This window comes from Poecilia formosa, unplaced genomic scaffold, assembly GCF_000485575.1.
Source record: "Poecilia formosa unplaced genomic scaffold, Poecilia_formosa-5.1.2 Scaffold531, whole genome shotgun sequence".
Classification (NCBI taxonomy): domain Eukaryota; kingdom Metazoa; phylum Chordata; class Actinopteri; order Cyprinodontiformes; family Poeciliidae; genus Poecilia; species Poecilia formosa.
Genome location: NW_006800470.1, coordinates 7,172 through 28,589, shown reverse-complemented (window position 1 = coordinate 28,589; position 21,418 = coordinate 7,172). Strand labels below are relative to the sequence as shown.

At 41.0% G+C, this 21,418-nt stretch overlaps 3 protein-coding genes across 8 annotated transcripts in view; all 3 read right to left on the bottom strand.

Moving 5' to 3' along the window:
* Positions 1-2,563, bottom strand: part of fanca (FA complementation group A) — a 36,416-nt gene extending 33,853 nt beyond the window's left edge. For 3 of the 6 annotated variants that reach the window (XM_016664921.1, XM_016664922.1, XM_007540281.2), the window contains exons 1-3: positions 2,342-2,559; positions 1,573-1,685; positions 1,387-1,501 (exon numbers count right to left, since the gene is read on the bottom strand). In XM_016664921.1, coding sequence (XP_016520407.1) covers positions 1,387-1,501; positions 1,573-1,685; positions 2,342-2,396 — 283 coding nt within the window. In that variant the 5' untranslated portion in view covers positions 2,397-2,559. Of the gene's footprint in view, positions 1-1,386; positions 1,502-1,572; positions 1,686-2,341 lie in introns of all 6 variants that reach the window. The other 3 variants (XR_001659928.1, XM_016664924.1, XM_016664923.1) reach the window with 2 other exon arrangements.
* Positions 2,564-7,847: 5,284 nt separating this feature from the next.
* slc10a3 (solute carrier family 10 member 3) lies at positions 7,848-10,651 on the bottom strand. Its single transcript, XM_007540274.2, has one exon. It carries the CDS (start codon positions 9,710-9,712, stop codon positions 8,348-8,350), a length of 1,365 nt encoding a protein of 454 aa, XP_007540336.1. The 5' UTR covers positions 9,713-10,651; the 3' UTR covers positions 7,848-8,347.
* Positions 10,652-14,738: 4,087 nt separating this feature from the next.
* On the bottom strand, positions 14,739-21,185 carry chmp1a (charged multivesicular body protein 1A). Its single transcript, XM_007540273.2, has 7 exons — positions 21,035-21,185; positions 20,052-20,071; positions 19,887-19,964; positions 18,286-18,432; positions 18,028-18,156; positions 17,756-17,949; positions 14,739-15,519 (listed from the first exon to the last, which is right to left on the bottom strand). The coding sequence occupies exons 1-7, from the start codon at positions 21,039-21,041 to the stop codon at positions 15,498-15,500; spliced, it is 597 nt and encodes a 198-aa protein (XP_007540335.1). The 5' UTR covers positions 21,042-21,185; the 3' UTR covers positions 14,739-15,497.
* Between the last annotated feature and the right edge of the window lie 233 nt (positions 21,186-21,418).

Sequence of the window (21,418 nt, the reverse complement as noted above, 5' to 3'; positions counted from 1 at the left end):
CCTCTGATTGGTCTATTCATATAATCTTTACTTGGTTATATAACTGCATCATCAATAAATCAGTTGGTTCCCATTGATCAATCTATCATTGATTGACGACCTGGAGAACGAAACGAGTCCTGGACCAACATGGACTGAAAGGCCACTCAGAGAGGAAGAGTCCATTCCTGTCGAACTGTGGCGTCCAAAGTGGCCCGGGAGGCACCACAGACGGCTGATGGAAAATATTTTACATTTATGATCACATTTTCCCTCATAAATGTGTCTAACACATTTTACTGTATTTATCAGGTTGTTTTTTGTTTGATAATTCATAGGATGCAGAAACAATCATAGCTTTGGGACTATTTTGGATAATAAGTTAAAATTTACCTGCCATTAAGAGAACCTGCAAAGAAAAAAAAAAAGTACCAGCAAAGATTGTTTTGTCTAAGAAAGCTTGCAAAGTTTCAGGTTGCAAAGTCTATGATGATCCTAGTTTATAGATCATATATTGACGTTTTCTCTCCTCTGTTGGTTTGGAAATCTTAGTATTAGGAGCTGAACAAAGCTCACTTACAGAACTGTTCAATAAACGGATCATCAGGAAAAATTAAAACCGTTCTGCTGACGGCGCCCAGCCTTTAAATCCCAAGTTCCAGTTCCTGGCTTCTGAAAGATGGAAACATGGAGCAGGAGTATAAACCAACTGGTAGAAGCTCTGCTTTGTTCCTACAGCAATTTGTCTTTTTAACGCAGGACACGGTGGGGGGGCTCACACCTGACTGTTAGTGTTCATAGCAACTGTCGGTAGACAATGACATACACTGCTATGCTCTTCCCATTATGTGTTGATTTGTAGTTGATGTCCTTTTTGGTATGTTTTATTGTTTTATATTTTTTTACTTTTGATACTTTGTCTTTTAGTTTGTATGTCTTTTTACATTTACATACTTGCTGAAGTACCGTACTTGAATAAATCTGAAACATGCAGCAACTTTAACTCAGCAGCAGACTTTAGTTCATCCATTCATGAAATTAGGCTGAAAGCAACTGGTCTAGCCAAAGGCCAATCTAGATCTACACTCCAGATCCATTTACCACAAGGCTCACAATACTTTAATCCTTTTTTAAATATAAAAAAACAATGAAAAACACTATTTAAAACTAGTTTTTGATTTTTAATTCCAAAAGTATCACATTTTGTGGCCAGCCAGTTTTGACACCACTGATCTGAAAGCAACTAACTGACCAAACACTGAGGAGATGGACGGAAACTTCTGACGCTGAAGGAGGATTTCAAATAATTTTTTACAATTCTGAAATTATTTCTGTTAATGAAACATAAATTAATCTCCACTGACCTTCATGTCAGACAATAAAAATGGACATTGTGCACATTCTCACCCACTAGCAGTCCTGCAACGTTCAAAGAGTCAGCATCAGACGCTGCCTGGTTCTGCTCCAGCTTTCGGTTCTGCTCCACATTCTGGAAGCAGATCATGCGGCATGGATCCGGGTTCTGGAAACATCAAACATCTAAAGGTTGCTGCAGGAAGAGACTTCCTGTCTGTCAGATGGACCATGACTCACCTGCAGCTCCTGGAACAGGCTGCAGAGGTTCTGGTTCTGGTCCAGCAGCTGGACTGCGGCCTCCTGCAGCCGCTCACCATCATCACGTTTTGGTTTCTTTGAGCCGCGGCCAGCTGAGACCAAGCAGAACAAGAAATATTGAAACATTCTCTAAACATCACTAAGGAGAAAGTTTCTGACTCTGCTAGAAAACTAGAAACCATTTCAGGGACAAACTTCCTCCATGGGGGCAGGACTCTGTCCTCAGCACAGAGGAAGACAAGAAGCTTCTAGTTGTTTCCTCAATCTGCAGAAAGGCGGCAGGACGTTTACATCCGCTCATTAGAGAATTAAAAATTGTGGACAAATTGTCCTGCTCAAAAGCAGCATTGCAGCTCTGCTGCTGGAATCTACTTTAATATTTCAGGATCTTCAAGCTGCAGTCAGCCTCTCTTCTCTCGTCTTCGGTTCTTCTTCTAGCTTATTTGAGGTTAACTAAAATGTTTCATTTGAGTTTTACAAGTTAAAGGTCATCCTAGAAGCTCATTTCCATATCATAAAAACTGGCATCTTAACAGGGCAGAGAATTTTTATTTTCTCTGTAATATTTCACCCTGTGAGGCTGAAAAGAATAAACGTCAATATTTAAGCGAAGTCTAGAAAATAGTGTCATATTTAGCTCCGTTTAGATTTATTCAGTTTATGTTGTATTTATAGAGCGTTTAAAGCTTTAACTAGGTTCATAACCAGAACATTACTATCTTTACCCGCCACAGCTGTATTAACTCACCGAGGAGGGAGCAGAGCGGCCTTTTCTGCGACCCACAGGAAGCCTGGAGGGACATGATGTCTGGAGAGAAGGTCCCGGTTCCGAGACGATTCTGGGTCACAGAAGGTTTTGGTTCCAAAAACAAACAGTTCTGGTTTAACTTGTCTTGCTCCTACATTCTCTATCCGCCATGTTTCCTCTTGGCGCTTTATGCTCTCATTGGTCGGACCTGCAGCCAATCAGGAAAGAGCTTCTTCTTCTTCTTCTTCTTCTTCTTCTTCTTCTTCTTCTTCTTCTTCTTCTTCTTCTTCTTCTTCTTCTTCTTCTTCCAGTTTAAAAGCGCTTGGCAGGTAAAGTTTTGGCGCACCATCGCCACAAACTGGACCGATATTTCTGAACCTTATTGATCGTGGACTCGGTGTGTGACTACAGACCATCTGATCCATTTCCTCTGGTTATTAGCAGCAGATAATCTTCATCAGTTGCAGGTAGTTGTCCTAGAATATCTTGTTGTACCAACAGATTGCTTTGTATGTTTGTTTATGTTGCTTTGCATTGCAGAGCAGAGAATCGGGTTCCTGTTTGACTGCTGAGGCAAAATAAGTAAGTAAACTTTATTTATATAGCACCTTTCACAGACATAAAAATCACAAAGTGCTTTACAAAAAAAGGAAACACATCAATAATAAAAGAATCTAAAATCAATGAACAAATTTTACCAAAAGCCAGTTTGGAGTCTTGAGACTTTTTAAATGCTCAAGACTCCAATGAGCAGCCATTGATAGAGGGAGACGTCCCAGAGCCTCGGGGCTCCACCTGAAATGCTCAGAGTCCTGAACGGACAGAGAGGCTTCACAAGGTCCAATATATATTTGGGAGCCTCACCATGAAGTGCTCTACAAGTTAAAACCAAAATTTTAAAATGAGTCCTACAATACACCGGGAGCCAGAGCAGAGAGGCCAGAACAGGAGTTATGTGATCTGTTCTGTGGGTTCTGGTTAAAATCTGAGTGAAGCTGCAGAACAACATTATTATGTCATTGATAAATAAAGTTTCAGCTTCATCTCAGCATAGTTCCTCTTGGAGTCAGAACATAAGCACCAGTTTGCTGTTCTCTGTTCTTCCACAGATGATCTGGCACTCTCAATTTACACTGTCACTTTAGATCTGGTATATAGATTGATCACTGCAGATATTAGCAAGCATTTGGTCTAAATGCATTAATATGCATTTTCTGTATGAAATGTTATAAAAGATGAAGCAGGTGTGTTTTTGAATATAAGTGAGTTGGTTAGGGTTAAATTCTCGCTTTGTATAAAACAGAACTATCAACTATCAACAAGGCGTAGCAGCTTATGCTACAGGACCCGCCCAATGTCTCCTCACTTTCTGGTTCTCAGGTGAAACAGAAACCAGGCCGGTTACCTCCTGGGTTCTAGCAACCAATCGTCTTGTAACGTGGTTTTGTTCAATACTTCTTCAAGTTTTCTGATAATCCACTTGTACAAAACAGAAAATTATCACTAATCAGGCTGAAAATTCAAATAAACGTAGAGAAAGTTGAGTGAAGCAAACGTCCACCAGGTGCTGGTTTCTACCAGGCTATGCTGCAGATGTTCAAGCAGCAGAAAACCTTCTTACAAAAGCTACAAAAAGAAACTCATGACATCTTAATTTATCCAGTCCTCTTGAATATTTAAAAGCCCATCTGCCTATTGTACCACTAATGTACTGGATAGAGAAATAAATAGAAGGGGATGTGCAGCCAGCTGGGTGCAGTCGATGCTTCCCAGGACCTGAAATCATTCAGATCGAGTCTAAAGAGATATAAACAGAACAAACAACACGATGCCATTATTTATTACACCAGTGTTCAGACCTTGGGTCATTGTTTCAGTTGTTTTTAAGGTTTCTTTATTATTCTGTGTTTCTTTGATTAGATCAGTTTTGTTTCTGTTTAATTTTAGTTCAGTCTTTTTTAATGATTTAACTTATTTCTTTTCTGTAGTTATTCTTTGTTATTCTAGTTTTATTATGCTTCTTATGTCTAGTTATTCTTTGGTATTAGATTTATTTCCTAGTCTCTGGTGCTCTGGTGAGTCAACTCAGCTCCACTGTCCCACATTCAGTCCCAGTATTTAAACACTTCTGCTGCTGGTTCCTCCCGTCACATTGCATTAAGTCCTGGCCATGTTCCTTGTGCTTTTGTTTGTTTCTGATGTGTTTTTGTAAGTCTTTGTTCATATTTTTCATTAAAATCTTCAAATCTACTCACTGCCTCTGCATTTGTGTCCTCTTCAACTAACGCATCATGACAACCTGAACCTTGAATGGACCAATCATCTCCAAGCTTTAGCTCCCATTGTCCTGTAGAACAGCTTGGGATGCTGCAGGGTTCATGGTTGGGTTCACAGAACATGTGAGTGTAAGAAAAGCCCACATCATCCACCTTCCACCACCATGCTTGACAGTTTGTTTGAGGTGTTTGTCTTGATGTGGTTCCCTGTAAACATTATGTACAACTACCTCTAGTTTTTCTCATCTGTCCAGAGGACATTGTCTCTGAAGTCTTGTCCTTCAGCCGGATGGATCTCTGCTAACCTACGACCGGCAGCCATCTTGTTTCTAGAAGGAAGAGGTTTTATCCATTAAAACTGAAACTTCTCTTTAACCCTTCACAGATGGATGAGCAGCAACAGCTCACACTGATGAAGATCATCCACTTGGTCTCTTTTAGGGAAGCCGTTTTTAACTTACTGCTTCTCCACTACTAAAGAGAACTGAAGCTGGTGTTTTATGTCCTGACATGTAAAAATCAACAAAAAAATCTACTTTATTGTTTATTACTTGGAATCTCCATTAGCTAGGATTTACACCCAGCTCTTCCTGGTGTCTATTATTAAAAACACACATCATACAATAGAAATCACTCAAATATATGACAGATTTAGCATATCAATGCAAACTAGCTATAGTACATACAAAATGTTGATAAATTTATAAAGTATAAAATAATTAACCATTCCGGTTATAGGTACATTTCTTCTAAAAAAGCTTTTAATTTTCTTTTTAAAAGCTTCTTTTCAGCTTTGATTAGAGTTAATGGTAGAGAGCGCCGCTCTGTCATCGCTCTGCAGGTAAAGTGACAAGGAGAAATTAAGTTTTTGCCTGAGAATTTGAAAACATCCTACAACTGCATGTCTGGTGACATTTCCATATGAACTTAAATTGTTCAAGGAGCAAAGAAGAATCATGGCTTCTGGCATCTTAAAGTTTTCCATGTTGAGATAATGAAGCTAATATCCTGTCATGGACGTTTAGCCAGTTTAGACTAAAACACATTGTGTTTATGTTAGTCCTGTAAGAACAATTCAATACTAAATGACCAATGTTATCCTGTCCATATTATGTGACAATATTCCATCTGAGCGATAATTAAAGTTTGGACATACAAGCCAAAGCTGTGCCCTTTACAGTTGCTTGTCATGATCCGTGTTTCTGTGTATTTATTTTAAGGTTTTTCTGTGTTCAGTTTCTGTCCTGAGTCTCTGTTGTCTCTGCGTCTTCCCAGCTGTGTCTCATTCCTTGATGACCCTCCCTGTGTATTTAGTCCCACCTGTTGTCTTTGTCTCTTGTTGGGTCCTCGTTGTGTTTACGTCATTCATCGTTGGTCTGCTTACCTTCACAGTTGAACTGTTGAGTCCTGTGTTGGTCTAGCTCTCGTTTTCGTCTTCAGGTTTTCAGTTGCTACCGGTATTTAGCTGTGTGCTAATCTCTCTGCCGTGCTCCCTGATCTGGACTGTTTTTGAGCATCTTCATTAAATTCATCATTTTCTTCTACAACCTGGGTCTCTGCGTCTTTCTTCACCACCTCTCAACCACCACACCTGAAACAGCTTCTGTGTGTCTTCACCACAAAAGACCCAAAAAGACCCCAAGTAACTTAGATTCTGCTAGTTGTTTGATGAATGAGTTATTTATTGTCATATTTAAGAGACTTCTTTGAAGCAAGTTCTAAATGTTTTGTTTTTAATGTATTTGACCTAAATGTATTATCTAAAACCCATTGATCTGCAATTTCCAATTCATTGTTTAAGATTAATGTCAATCCAGATAATGATTTTGCAGATACATACACACTAGTATCATCTGCATATATTGTTAATTTTACATGTTTTAACATAAAAGGTAGATCATTTGTAAAAAATACTGTACCAAGACAGCTGCCTTGTGGAATTCCAGTCCTCTGCACCTTTTTTTTTTAAAACTACCATTAAAATGCACTCTGTGGTCTACTGCACAAGTCTTCATCAGTGTTAGTGCAGATGGCTCAAAACCAAACATCTCCAAATCAAGCTGTCAATCACATCAACCGGCGATGCAGACGCCTAACAAGAAACATCTAGTTCTAAATGGTTCTTGTTGTATTTGATTAAATAGTTTGAAACAAGTTATCTTAATGGACCCACATTAATATTTTGTATTGTTCATTTCTTTGCAAAGACAAGTTAACTTTTTTATAAAATGCAGTTTTTCACGTTTCTTCAGGTTGAATTTCATATGTCTTTAAATATAATTTTCAAAAATAAATGAGGTTTAAAAAGGTTTAAAAAATAAATCTGCCAATTTATTTACTGTAATGATGCTGCTGTATGTCACACACGGCTCCACTGTTCATGTTTATCATCCTGCACTCAAAGCAGAGGAGGATGACTCACATGATCTTCTTCCTGTTTCTGCTGGCAGCTCAGAGGGCTGGACTTCCCCTAACAGCCATTTTAAAGCTTCTGCTGTTTGGACGATTTACAGCTGCGCAACATTCCTGAGAGCTCAAGCAACCAAACAGAGGCAAACATTTCTGTTTCCCACCATGAAAGTGTGTTAAGCTCCAGCCTACAGATGAAGGTTTTCTGTGTTGCTGTGAAACTGGTGAACTTTGACCCTGTGAAACTGTTCAGATAAAACCTGGACCTTGTCCCATGTTGCAACAAGTTAGTAAACTCACATTTCCTCATTAGCTTTCCTTTTTATTCAACAGCTCCATGTTTCAGGAATGTCAGACCAGTTCACTTCACGTTTTTACACACTTAACGGTTTTCAGAGGAAAAACTTTGAAGCACAAAAGTAATTTATTTGAAAATGATAATTTGACAATTTTCAGCTTTCAGCCCTGAAAATATCTGACTGATTGGAGCTAATTTTATTTATGGGTGTTGTAAGGGGAATGAATACAAACCCAGATGTTTTATTTGTAAAACAAGTTACAAACCTTTTTCAGATCTGTCGCAGAAAATCCTGAGAACAATCAGAGCTTATGGTCAGCGCATGACAAAGTGCAAAGGTTCAGGAGTGTGAATACTTTAGCATGGCTCGCTCTGCAGCCCGTTTGCAGCTTGTTGTAACAAGCCGACTTTAAAGAAGCAATTGGTGATGATTCATGCTGAGCTGCTGAAAGTTTCACCACCAGGAGAAAAACCTCAGCTTGGTGATAAATGCACCCTGGAAACAAAACACACAGCTGAGAAATTAAAGCTCTCACAAGGACTTTATTCTTCATTTTCAAATATTCAAGTACATGGATGTGAAATATCCAGGACACAATCAGAGGCAAATACTTTCTGAAGGAAATAATCACATCATCATGTTCCTTGAAGGGTGTTCCTCTTGAAGCAGCCATTTTCCCCTCACAGGCTAAGACACATAGATCACTTGTAAACATGATACATTTTCAGTCTGATTTTAGAAATACAAAAAGCCATCTTGTAGAAAAATAAGTTCTGTCTTCAGAGGAATATCAGCATGAAGAAGCTCACAGTAGAATCTGATCTGAAAAAGGAGCAACACACAAAACTCTCAGGGGTAAAAGGTCTTTGGTTTCCATGAAAAAATACCAAAAACGACATTAAAAGAAGCAGAAAAGATCAGTCCGCTGTACAACAGTGATGAGTGGACCGGAACCGAGCCGCCACAAGGCAGACGGATGTCCACAGGTTTCCAAAGGTCCATTCTACAGCTACAATCAGCCGTCACTCCTGAGGACAGCAGAGCCTCCGCCAGATGAAGGAGCCCAGGACGATAAGGAGCATCTCCGAGGTGCTGCTGAGCGCCACGATGAAGGGCGCCTGGGACGCAAAGTCCGCCTCCACCCGCCGGAAGGACAGCTGCATGACGGCCAGGGCCAGCAGGCTGTTCTGTACGCCCACCTCGATGCTCACGGTTTTCCTCTGCGGCAGAGCCAAGCCGGCGGTTTTGGCCAGGCCGGCACCGACCAGGAGGCCCAGCAAAGGCACCGTCACCCCGACCGCCACGATCTGGGGCTGCACGTTGGCCAGGATGGACGACCCCATCTGGTAGGCCATGAAGATGCCACCGACCATCAGCACGACGCTGAAGGGCCGGATGAGCACCAGCAGGACGCGGGTGAGGGCCGGGAGTCGCAGCTTGATCAGCATGCCCAGGGAGATGGGGATGGCGATGAAGAGGAGGGTGCCCAAGATCTTCACGAAGGGGACGTGGAGGGCGGCGTGTACGCCCAGCAGCTTGCCGTACAGAGCCGAGGACAGAGGCATGGCCGCCGTGGCCACCACCGTGGACACCAGCGTCATGGAGATGGCCAGTGTGACGTCGCCCCCCAGCAGCAGGCTGTAAAGGTAGCCGCCGCCGCCCCCCGGGGCGGAGCAGGTGATGACCAGGCCGAGGGACAGCGCGGTGGGCAGCGACAGTAGCCGGGACGCGCAGTAGGCGTACAGCGGCATGACCAGGAACTGGGCCAGCACCCCCAGCAGCAGCGCCATCGGGCGGCGCAGCAGAGCCCGCAGCACCTCCACCTCCACCTTGCAGCCGAAGGCACACTTGTTGACGAAGATGAGGGGCAGCAAGGCGAACAGCACAGGGTTCTCCGTGAAGTGGGACAGGCCCCCGGACTGCAGCAGCCGGGTGGCCGCGTCGCCCTCGCTGGGCTCCACTCTGATGAAATATTCCGTCCTCTCCTCGATCAGAACCGGAACCGTGTCCCGGTCCCGGTCCAACAGCTGGATCTGCAGCGGCGCCCGGCCCGGAAACCCGGAACGGATGCTGATGATGAAGCTGCCAGCTGGTCCTTCCCGGCCGCCGGCCGTCACATTCAAGACGGAAAGGACCTCCGGATCCAGAGACCGAACCCTAACCGTCTGATTCCGGCTGGAGCCCCGGTACCGACTGGAGATCACGATCACTCCTTCAGTGTTTTCCGGAAACTCAAATTCCTGCGTCGATCCGTCCCCGATGGAGATGTAGCCGGTATAATTCGATCGGCTGGTGTCGGTGCTGCTGTCCACGGTCAGGTTCCCGGTGGCCCAGGTCCGGTTCGGTCCGCCGATCAGGAGCAAATACAGAGTAAAAAGCGTCCTCATCGCAGTGGCGGCCAGAGGGCGGAGGGGCGCCGCAGAGACACGCTTCGGCCCGGCCAGGGCCCTCCGCAGACAGCTACACCGCCGCCCGGACCAGCCGGCACGCCGAACTTCTCATTCCTGTCTTTGGGATAAAAGCTCCGCGTCGTCGGCCGCTTCCTCGTCTTGTCTGGTTCCCATTTTCGTGCCGCCTTTATACCGGACCCGAAGCATCACCCCGCCCTGTCCGGCCCTGACGGAGCCCAATTGCACCGCGGCAGCTCCGGGAATCCAACCCACAACCGGCCGGTTGGTCTTCAGTCTGAAGGAAGAACCGCAGATTTGCCTCTTTCGCTCATTTTTTCTCTAGAAAGATGAAAAGCGATTGAAAAAATAATGAAAACGGACGCTGCAGCCTTCTGCCGAGACGTGACGACAAGCTGGCAAATGGAAGATGCAGACTTCCGCTCAGACATGCCAAAATAAAAGTCTGATATCTCCTACGACGACCTCGATTGTGTGAATAAAAATTAAAGCTTAGATTAGATGGAGGAATGTTGTGTTCATACTATGGGATGTTATCTTCGAGTTTTGACCTGGATTATTATGAGTTTCCAGACTTAGACTGGATCACAATGATCCATTTAGAAAATTAGATCAATCATCTACAAGAAATTCAGCTTTAATGCAGCATTCATCCTGGTTGTTTTTAGATAATAGTTACCAAAGTTCACATTTGCTTCTTTAAGACCACAACTAGTTCTTTCAGTTCAGGACTGGGTGGCGATGTTTTCAACTGGTTCCAACCTGAGATTAAATTAGCAAGTCATTACAATGGGGAAGTTTTTCATTACTATAGTTTAGCTACCTAGGTATTGAAATGATAATCTTGATATATTATTGTTGCATTGGCAAATTACATTCAAGTATTTTGGCAATTAAATGTAAAACAGTCTCATGCCTTCTTTTCTTTCCACTGAAGGATTTCTATCACAGATTAAAATATTTTTCATCTGACTACAAACTAACACTGTTAAGAAATTGAATATTTAAAAAACTATCTAAGCTCAGACAGATTGAAGTGCTTAAGGAGAAGGAGGTGTCATGAGGTTTGATCAATCAATGAGGGAAAAGCTTTGGTGTAACCATAGTAACGAGTTGACAGAAACACAAATATACTTCCTTTACTGCATAAGATGCTAATGATGTTTTTCTTCCTTCATCATAGACAGAAATATTATTATATGGCAAAGACATACTGTCAAAAACATAAATAATCACTAACAAAATAATATTTGATTAATACCTCAGGTGTAATAAATTCTCATTAATTGGCTTAATGCTTTCATTTTTTAAAGAAACTTCCTGCTCTCCCACCCTAACCATGACTACCTTGATGGTCCATAATCCATGGAGCGCCGCTGCGTCACTGCTCGCCCCGTCAGCAGGGGCGGTCATGTGACCACAGAAGGAGGGGATTAGGGTGGAGGGGGGCATAACACCCTTTATTTACAGCTGAGGAAAATAATGGAGGAAAAACCAAAGTGGAGTTCAGTCCTACATTAAACCAATTAAAGATGTTTTTATCCTCCTCTATCAGCACAATCGTCTATCTGGATTCCATCCTGTTTTATTTAATCCATCCATCCGTCCATCGGTCCGTCTGTCTGTCCAACATGAGGGTCTGGGAACAGCCATTGAGAGAAGAACGCCTCTTCTAACCCGTACATCACCTCTTTTGCAGCTTCTGCAAAGGGAGAAGCAACCAGTTGGGGTGGGGGGTCAGTAATGGAGCTCAGCCTCTTTTAGAGTCTGGGGCTCCTCAGCAGTAGGGGTTCCTCTTTGTCCTGGAGGATGAAGGCCAGGTCCCGCCAATCTTTTCCCTTCCTTGTTCCGCCCCTTTAGATGCTTGTTGAAGGTTTCAGTGCCTAGTGCGGCCCAATTATCCACTTCCGGCTTTAGCCCCGCCTTTTTTGGACCTCTTATATGGACAGACCAGATGCCAGTTCCATATCTTATTTCGAAATGGCACCATTGCACTCCAGAATGTAAGGGGGAGCTACTTCCTGTATTATCCATAGTTTAATTTATTTTAACTTGTTATCTTTTTGGATTGCAGTTATGATTAAAACATAACTATGAAACACAATATATTTGTAATTATAACAGTTTATCTGTTATATTCTGTATTCTTTTTTATTATTATTAAAGCTGCAGATGACTTTACTCCAGTTTTGAAAAATTTGTAAGTACTCAATTTTAGATAAAGAAACAACCATCAGTGTGAGGTGCAGCTCAGCAGAGTTAAAGGGGAAACTGTTAAAGTGTATAAAGGTGTACCTGCATTCAGATGGACTTCGGCGAAGTGCATCACCCACAATTCATTGCTGCATGTGACATTTTGAGTTAAAAAGTGGAATTATGTTTTTCATCTTTATTGAAAATTCAAAGAAAGTGAAAATAGCATGAGAAGTAACAGAAAAGTTTAATATGTTAAAAATAAATAAATAAAAATAGTCACACTAACTGTGAGGAAAGTGAAACAGAAAATGTTACACATGCAGGAAAAATCAGTTCCACTAAGGGGCTCCCTAGTGGCCGAGGAGCAATAAGCAGATGCTTAGTATGCTTATGCTTTGGGCCGGCCCTGGGCGTGGGGCGCAGCGCGAGTATTGGGACCGGGCAAGAAACAAAGCCAGATCTGAACTGAGAGGTCAGAAGTCAGAGTTCTGGAAATCACTTCCTGGATCAGTTTGTTCGTCACCCATTGGCCCAATCCTCAGGCTGCGCCCTACGGCCCTCTGTGAAGTTTGCACTCAGTCAAAGTGCACATCTGCGTCCCAGTGTTCAGGTTACAAGCAGCAAATCACAAAAACCGTTTTCTAAAAATCACCTCCATTTTTAAAGTGAAATAATTTTATTTAAGAGAGTGCTTAAACTCTGCAACCTCACAAAAACCTTATCTTATACCAATAGTAGCTTAATTTAAGATTTGAAATTCGTCTTGCATTTGTAACATTGTTTTACTTTCCTCACAGTTTCTGAATATTCTTTTTAATTTCTTCTATTTTCTGCTCAGTTTATTATAGCAAACTTTTTTGTTTCTGATTTGTGCCTCTTCAGACTATTTCCATTGAATTTTGAATAAAGACAAAGAAACGTCACATGCAGCAATGAATTGTAGGTAACAGTTTGCCTGGATGCGGACTTAAGGCGGAAATAGGATCCAAAAGGGGCAGGGCTAAAGCAGGAAGTGGAGAACTGGGACGCTCCAACATGAACGCGCACAGTGGCGCAACTGCACATTATTCTGGTGGATGCGAAAACATAAATCGGATCGGATCATAAAAGAAGATTATCCTTCTGGTTTACAGAAACATCTGGATATTCATGAAGCAAATGTTTGATCTGTCTCAAGTTGCAGATGAAGAGGTCAAAGGTCGCAGAGGAGTGACCCAGCAGGCTGGATCAGGACCAGAATGTTTGCTGAGTGAAGTTTTTTTTTTCTAAAGCTGAACATGCATGAAAAACAGAAACAGGGATAAACTTGATTCTGATAATAGGAAAGTTCACAAAAATAATTCAAATTTTCCTACAAGAATGAAATCTTTTTCAGTCTTTAAAACACAAAAATGAGAATATAAAGGGTTGGGGTTGGTTTTAAATGACTGAGAATTATTTTGGTTTATATCTGATTTTTAATCAGAATAATATTCTGATTTTCCTGAATTCATTCATTCGCACTGAGAATCCTATGGAGCCCCTAAGGGGACATGGAGAGAGAGAGAGAGAGAGAGAGAGAGAGAGAGAGAGAGAGAGAGAGAGGAGCAGCTGAGAAAGACACCAACTTTTTTCTCCATATCCCGACTTTTTTTTTCTTGAAATCCCGAGAAACTTTATCCGGATCAGGATCAGTACATAACGACATAATCACAGCAATAGAGGAGACACAGATATATAGATTTTTTTTTCGAGCTTGGGCTTGAGTATAAACACATCAAATCAGTGCTTGACAGCAGACATGGTTTCTTTATAAGTGAGAGACATCTGAACAGAGTTTTCAGTGCGTGGGGACTCATTCGGCGCAAATCCTATTCCAACTTGGCAGTTTTGGTTGAATTCCTTAACCAGCTGCAGTCCTCTGGACAGCTTCACGGTTACCGATAGATGTACCCTAAATGCAGAGAGCATGGACTTCGTGTGAGAAAAGAAGATGTGGGCTTAGTGTTGAAGGAATTGGATCCCCGAGAAACTAAGTCGGGATCTTAACTTAGTTTCTCAGGATCTCAAGAAAGTAACTTGGGATTTTTTTTTCTCTCTCTCTCTCCATGTCCCCTTAGGGACTCCGTAGAATCCGGTTGAACAAAAAGCATTTTTTAAAAACATCACAAGGTTTTCTGACATTAGTTGGAAGATTTGGTTCTAAAACATTTAAAGCTTTTTTAACTGTTGGTTTTAGTTTTGGAGTTTGATTCATAAGTTGCATAATGTGATATAATGTGATCTAGAGATCACATTATATCAAATATAATGTGATCTCTAGAGTTAAATAGTTTCTAATAAGGTTAAACTTCAACTGTCGTTTTTGTCAGCCTGAGATAAATCACTGATTCTATGACTTGGTTGTATTTTAATCCTCTTGTTTTTAATAGAAAACAAGATCCATTTCAGTTTTTCCCTTTTTTAAGAAGTAAACAGTTTGGAAACAGATTAAAATCAACTTCAGTCTGAAGTAACGAGATAAAAATCAGATTTGAAATATTTAAGAGGGTTATTTTACCACAGATGGGTTAGGTTGGTAGAGTAGAAATGTTCTCTTGCTTTCCCTTTATGAGTGATGTCAGAATTATAAAAGATCATGAACCATCAATGAGAACTTTCCACTCTGATTAAATTGAAAAGCAAAATAAATGTGAATAATCCTTCAAGATATGCATGATAATGTTAATGGATCAGATTTATAATTAAAACTGTGGAGAATCCAACCAATCAGGGCCTGAAAAATGTCTGCGGCTTCTGGATTTTTATCAAAATGGGAGAAACAAACAGCTGACGGACAACAGAGGGCAGAACTTTATTTTACAAGATAAATATGGAAAACAAAAAGTGCTGAACAGTTTAAATAAAACCTCCATTATTAAAACAGATGAGCAACAAAACAGCAGAAACTTCCCTCTGAATCACAGAGAAACCAGATCGGAACCAGATTGCAACCAGATCAGAACCTCCCCGGTGGAGACGCTGCAGAGGATCATCTGGAGCACTTCCTGGTTCTGGTTCTGATCCATAAACGGGCCAGAACTCCACCTGTGACGGCTAACTATTAAAACCGATTAAAAACATTTCTGAGTGAGGAAAACTTCCCGGCTACCCGGCTGCTCTTTCTAGGCACTGAAGGAAGAAGCAGCTGCGTCCCAACATAAGGCGTTTAAAGCAGAAAATCTGAACGCAGGAAAGAAACTGAACTAAACCCCAAAGAAGAGAAATGGGAGGATTGTCTGAGTCTGAGGAGGGAAGAGGAATAAACCTGCTAGTGCTTTCAGCATCTGGTCTGAGAACCGCGCTGCAGATCAACAGCTGAGCTCATCAATATAAACATATTTTACAACATTTGCATCCAGATTCCTGTGATTGGAGTGAAGAAGATACCGATGAAGCCAGTAGGTTAAGCTGATGCTATTCCTGGCTGCTGTAGTTTATTTTTAGGCCAAAGGAGGAAAATCAATAAACTCATTAAGTTCTCCCAGCAGGAACAGTTCAATCGAAACATTTAGTTGCTGCCGTTCTGCTCCTCCATGCAGCAGCACCTTCAGTTCCTCAGAGCCGCCAACCTGCAAACAAACATTTCACACATCAGTTGCCTTTCAGCAAACTGACAGCAGAAAAACATGCAGCAAAAATCCAGAAAAACTGAGCTCAGTTCAAATCATTAGAGCAGTTTAAATTAAAACTCCTGCTGCTCAATATACAGTTTAATAAAAACAAACCAAATCATAACAGAAAAGTTGTAATATTAATGAATCGATGTAAGAAATAAACCCTGGCAGGTCTTAAGTCTAATTGTTTTCTGCTTCTCAGGAAACGTCCGTTTCTTCCTTCTGGATGATTCTGACAGAAAAAACAGTTAAAGGAGTTTTCACAGCAGGGGGTGCTGAAGAGGACTGCTGACTGTCACCTTCTACAAGGAGGGAAGGCTACAACAGGCTGGCTGTTCACAGAATGAAGATTGCTGGAAAGTTTAGTGGAAGGAAGAGCTGTGTGAGAAAAAGGTTCTGAAGCAGCAGGGCTGACTGCACCCCATAGAAGCAGAACCAGTTGAACAGCTTGGAGGAAGTCCAGAAGGTTTGGTTCAGAACATGAGCTCCAACCTTCACAGAACCACTCCAGAACCCAAGAGTAACAAGAAAAGGACCAGATCCAAAGTCCAGCTTTTTCATTTGAAAATATGTGTCCATGAATATGTCTCCCAGTGAAGGCTAAAGTTTCTAATCAGTGAAGATCTGAGGAACTGTGGGTCCTGTTGGTTCTGGTACGGTTCCATTTGGTCCAAACCCAGAGCAGCATCGGGCAGGACATGTCAGAGTATTTACTTTTCAGTTTTTCTGGATCTAAAAGATTTTTATTGGTTTGATGTAAAACTGATTTTGAGTTTTTATCAACTATAAACCAAAAACATTAAAATGATCAAAAACAAGCATTTCAGATGAATCACTATAGAGAATATTGCAAATAAATCACTGAAATAAATTCACTTGTCATTGATATTATATTTAATGAAACAGTTGCATAATTTCTCAGGTTCCCAGAATAATTTTCTTTCACTTGGATCAAAAAAGCCCAAAATTTCCCATTGCAGATTTGAGGAAATACTTTAGTTATTCTAGATTTATTTATTCTAAATCTCGCTCAAATACTTCACTGTGTTGAACCACAGCGCCCTCTGGTGGGCTGAAATATTCATAACCTGTGACTTCAACTGAAGTCTGAACCCGAAGCTTCAGATTAGAATCTTCAGAATCTGAGATTATAATCTCAGATTCTCACAGATAAAGAATCAGATCTAGTCGAGATCTGATTGATCCAGAGGCTCCTAGCAGAACCTTTTAGTACCAGACTCCAGTTTCTGGAGGTTCCTAGCAGTAGAATGGGATGTGGATCCTTTAGCATTCAGACGCTCTGAATGTTTCTGGGTGAACTTTGTTGTCTCGTAATGTTTCTGATTTCTGGCCTGGATGTTCTTGCTGATCCCATAAAGACTCCTAAACTTCCAGAGAATGGAGGAAAGATCCAGTGGACGGAAATTAACCAGAATGAAGACGACGGAGGACAATTGTTTGTAAAAGTGACTTAGGGATATTTTACTTAAACTCCAGGGGACTCGGCATCACATTTCATTTTAGGATAGAATAAGATGGCTGTTACACTCTGGCCTCTCTTCTCTCTCATATCATAGATATCATTATGCATCAGCACTTATATTTCTACACATCCTACAGTAGAAAAAGTTTATTGAAAATTTTCAAACAATATTGAACGATGATTCTCTTGTCCAGCAGTGGGGGATCAGTCTTTAGTGTTCACATGATTTCAGCACAGGTTAGGTGTGCTGCTGCAACGTTGCCAACAAGATAAAATCTAAAGAATGACTGAGTCATGATAAAGGTGATTTCTGAACGTTTTGTACCGACTGTCCTGAGTCATTTCAGTTCATCCAATCTGATATAATTCTCTGTTGCTGACCTGGTCTGATATTGAGATAATTTTCACTCTGATCCTGGTTAAAACCTTCCAGGTTGCTAAGCCTGACTCAAACTGGAGAAAGACTTCTAGTCAAAGGAGTTGGTGTTTTTTTAATACATTTAAATCCATTAATTAATCTGCATTTTTTTGTAAATGCTTTTATTAACATCAACCTGTAATTTAGACCCATCTTTACCTTAATGTGTTCATTGGTTTTCTTCCTTTATGTGGGTTTAGATTTTTATGTTTTTCAGGTTTGGTCTCTGCCAGGCCTCACCAGGTGTTTCATCTCAAACAGATCTACCTGGTCAGACAGGTGACACTTACCGCCGAGACAGCTGGTCCTCCTTCTCCTGGCTCCGGGAACTCTCTCCGCCCAGTGACGTCGCTCCAGCAGGAAGCTGGTTCAGCTGGTCCATCACCTCCAGGCCTCCCTCTTCTGCTATTTGGTGGATGAGGTCATCCACCTGCTCCTGGGGCGTGGTCAGCGTCATGGCTGAGCTCATGGAGTCCTCCATCACCTGGTGCAGGTAGGAGCAGATGAGGTTAGGGAGGGAGTTTCTGAAGCATGAGAGCAGATGGAGACTGCAGCGACTCACTGAGGTGTGGACGTCAAGGTTCTGAACCTGGCTCTCAAACTTATCCATTACTGCAGAAACCTTCTGCAGATCCATGGAGTTCAGAGCCTTGTCCAGGGCTTTGGTCACCTGGCCCATGTTTTTAGTCACCTAAACCAGGAAATCACATCAATTTAACATTTATATTATACACTTTGACCAAAAATATAAAAATTAAGTGTCAAATTCTAGACTTCTGGGTGAAACAGAAGTTGAGCTGATCCAGTTGGTGAGACTCACTCCCTTCATGGTGACGGCAGTCTGGACTTTAGAGGCCACCGCATCAACTCGGGACGCCATGCGCAGCCAGTTCACACCTTCGTTTTTTTTCCTGATGGCGTTCTCAGCATAAACTCGAGCACATTCAACATTTTTCTGTTGCAAAGCCTGTTGAGAAGAAATTCTACTGTTTCTGTTTTGTAATTAAATCATGTCTTTAAGAAACACACAACAGCACTGACAGCTGTTTGGTCTCTCAGGTAATTATAATCATTTCATATGAATAAGATTCATTGAAATAAAGACAAAGCTATGAAAGAAAATCCATTTGATGTAAAACTGTAAAGTTAGATTTTCTTTCCACCATCAAGGATTTTATTTTAAATGAACTCTTTTACTGTCACTGTAGATTAGAAGGTTTAGCTGTTTTCTGTTTTATTTTGTCACTAATGTTTAGTGAAAATTATTACTTTACAACTGTCAGAAAACAGCTTTAAATCTAATGTAATATAGCAATGACTCAGCGGATTTTAAAATTAGTTATCTGGGTTCCAACCCAGTCTGTTCAGAGGCAGAGCTGTGCTGCCTCCTACTGACTAATCTGCGCCACAACAACTGTTTATAGTTCCATCTACCAATCCAGAGATGAAGACACGCTTCATTTCAATGAACAAAACAAAATAATGTTGCTTACTTCTAATCAAGGCAACAATTGATCGGCCATTTTGGTGCCAGGTATGAACCTTCCTCTGACTGGCATGAAGGAGCAGGTGAGGTATTTAATGAATACATGTTGAGAAAATGCTGAGTCATCTTCTACTGATTCTACAAATATACTCTATTCGTGAATATGCAAACAGTTTTCTAGAAGGTAGTCTGACCACTTTAAGAATGTGAGGAGAAAAAGTGCAGCACCGGATTTCCAGCTGAAGGGTCATCATGTCCATCCTCAGGATATGATTATGGGCCCCAGAAGAATGATGAACAAAAAAATATGGAAATGACTGAACAAACCTGCTAGAATTCATCATCTGATTTTACATCACAGCTGCACAGATTAAACTGTACTGACGCAGTGCAACAATGGCTAACCCTGGACTTCTTCCATGAAGACCAGATTTATAAAGTCCAAGACTAATAGAGCTCTGGATCTCTGCAGCTCCTCCAGAGCTACCGAGGTGCTCTTGGCTGCTTCACAGAACAACTACATTTATACTAATACTAAATTACTAAGAATTAGACTCTGTTTATTAGTTAGGTTGGGCTGTGAAAACCACTCTGCTCCATCTTCAGCTCATCAAGGACTGCAGAGCTGAGCAGATTGTGATCTACGCCTCACCCAATCTTAGCATTTGAACGCGTTAAATATGCCAAACAAGTTGAAAATATAATTGTTTACTGAACTCCAAATTCTGCCGATTCAAAATAATCCAACCCAAAATCGGATCAAGTCATTTGGTTCTGGTCTGTTTCCTGTTTGTTGATCCATGTCAAGCCTTCCCAGCATGTTTTATCCAACGTAGAGATGTGACAGTAGAAATGAAGAAAGAGAATAAGCAAGCAGAATAAAATCTGGACCGTCCTGAACTACACTGAGCATTAAACCGGCTCCTAATCCTCACCTTCTTGACTTTGGCCTGCTCCTTTTCTGATTCTTTTTCTGCCTTCTTGGCCAGTCTCTCAAGCTGCTTCGATGTAAACTGTGAGAAAGAAGGGAAAAAGTATCAATTATAATGAACTTTTAGCTTTTATAGACAATATGGATCAAACTTGATATCAGGACTTACCCTCAGCTGAAAGAGTGTTTCTGGAGAAAGAGAGCAGAGTGCATTAAAATGAATGAGCTCAAACTTCACAATATGGCTATTGAGACCATAAATACAGTTCAAGTAATGCTTTTGTTAATTGAAAACATTACAAATATTAATTAATAAACAGATTCACTGCAAATACTAAAAATATTAAATTCCATTTTTATAAAGCATTCATCAAACAGCATCTCAGTAATTCAGAAAAATGGCCCCTTCCAACCAAAAAAAAACCCCTGCAGTTTAATTTTAAGGTTTTCATTAATCTCCATATCTAAATAACCAGAAAATAATAATACTGACTAGAGTTACTGAATTTAATAATTTGTGTTTTCTTCAGTTTTTCTATGCATGATGATTAAAGTTTTTCACCATTATATACAGTTTTTCATAAAACATGACTTTAAAACAAATTAGCTGAAAAGACAAATAAACAATGTTTATGATGGGCTACCAGCATGTTTGATAAGGCTAATAAAGTCTTATTAATGTCGCTTTTAAATTGCACCAGTTCATAGCCGAAGTCCTCTTAAGACACTTTAGAAAAAATGTCTGGTTTCTAAGGTCAATAATATTAAAATCAACATCAAATAGATTATGGTTCAATATTTTGCCCAAACGTGTTAAAATGATCAAATTTTTAATGATCATTTAAATTTTATCATTAAAAGCGTGGATGTGGAAATCACATTTCCACATTTCCAAACTAAAACTCAGTAAGTTTTAGTTTGTACAGGTGAAAAGTTCAGGAAATCTCTCCTTTTTGATGTGTTATTAGCCAGTAATCTGAATGCAGCTGGAATCTTATTTAATGGTCAGATTCTGTTCAACTCGGAGCTCAACATGAAGAAAACAACAACAAGCCGCATCCGCGCCCAGGCTAGCAGTAGCTCCCAGTGATCAGTTTAAAAACAGACCACTCCCATTAATACAAAGTCTTAATCTGACAAAACAAAACCCACCTTCCATGTCGACACGAACACGATACCTGACAGTTATAGAGGATGACGTTCTTACGGTTCTTTGGCGGTTCTGAACCTGTTCTGGTTAAAATAAGCCCCTTCTTCCTTGTTCCACTGCCGTTCTTCCTTGTTCTTCCGCCTCCTTTTCTTCTTCTCTGGATGTTTTTTGGCTGTTGGCAACCTGCGTGAAGATACGTTATCGCCCCCTATTGGGCTGACGTGTCGACAACTGGGAGAATGCAGAAGAGCTCAATATTTTCACACTATCTTTCTCATACCACACTGTCACAACAAAGTTACCCTTTTACAAAAGGTTAGAGTTAGGGTTGTTTATTTTTAAAAATAAAAGTGACATACTGCAGTTTACAGGTGAAAATCACTCAA

Bases quoted from the DNA above. Each gene is read 5' to 3' on its own strand.
- slc10a3 (XM_007540274.2), bottom strand. From the start codon at position 9,712: ATGAGGACGCTTTTTACTCTGTATTTGCTCCTGATCGGCGGACCGAAC.
- chmp1a (XM_007540273.2), bottom strand. The intron at 19,965-20,051 runs GTAAGTCCTGAT...TCTTTCTCACAG, and splicing joins AAACACTCTTTCAGCTGAGG to TTTACATCGAAGCAGCTTGA. The intron at 17,950-18,027 runs GTGAGTCGCTGC...TACCTGCACCAG, and splicing joins ACCTTGACGTCCACACCTCA to GTGATGGAGGACTCCATGAG.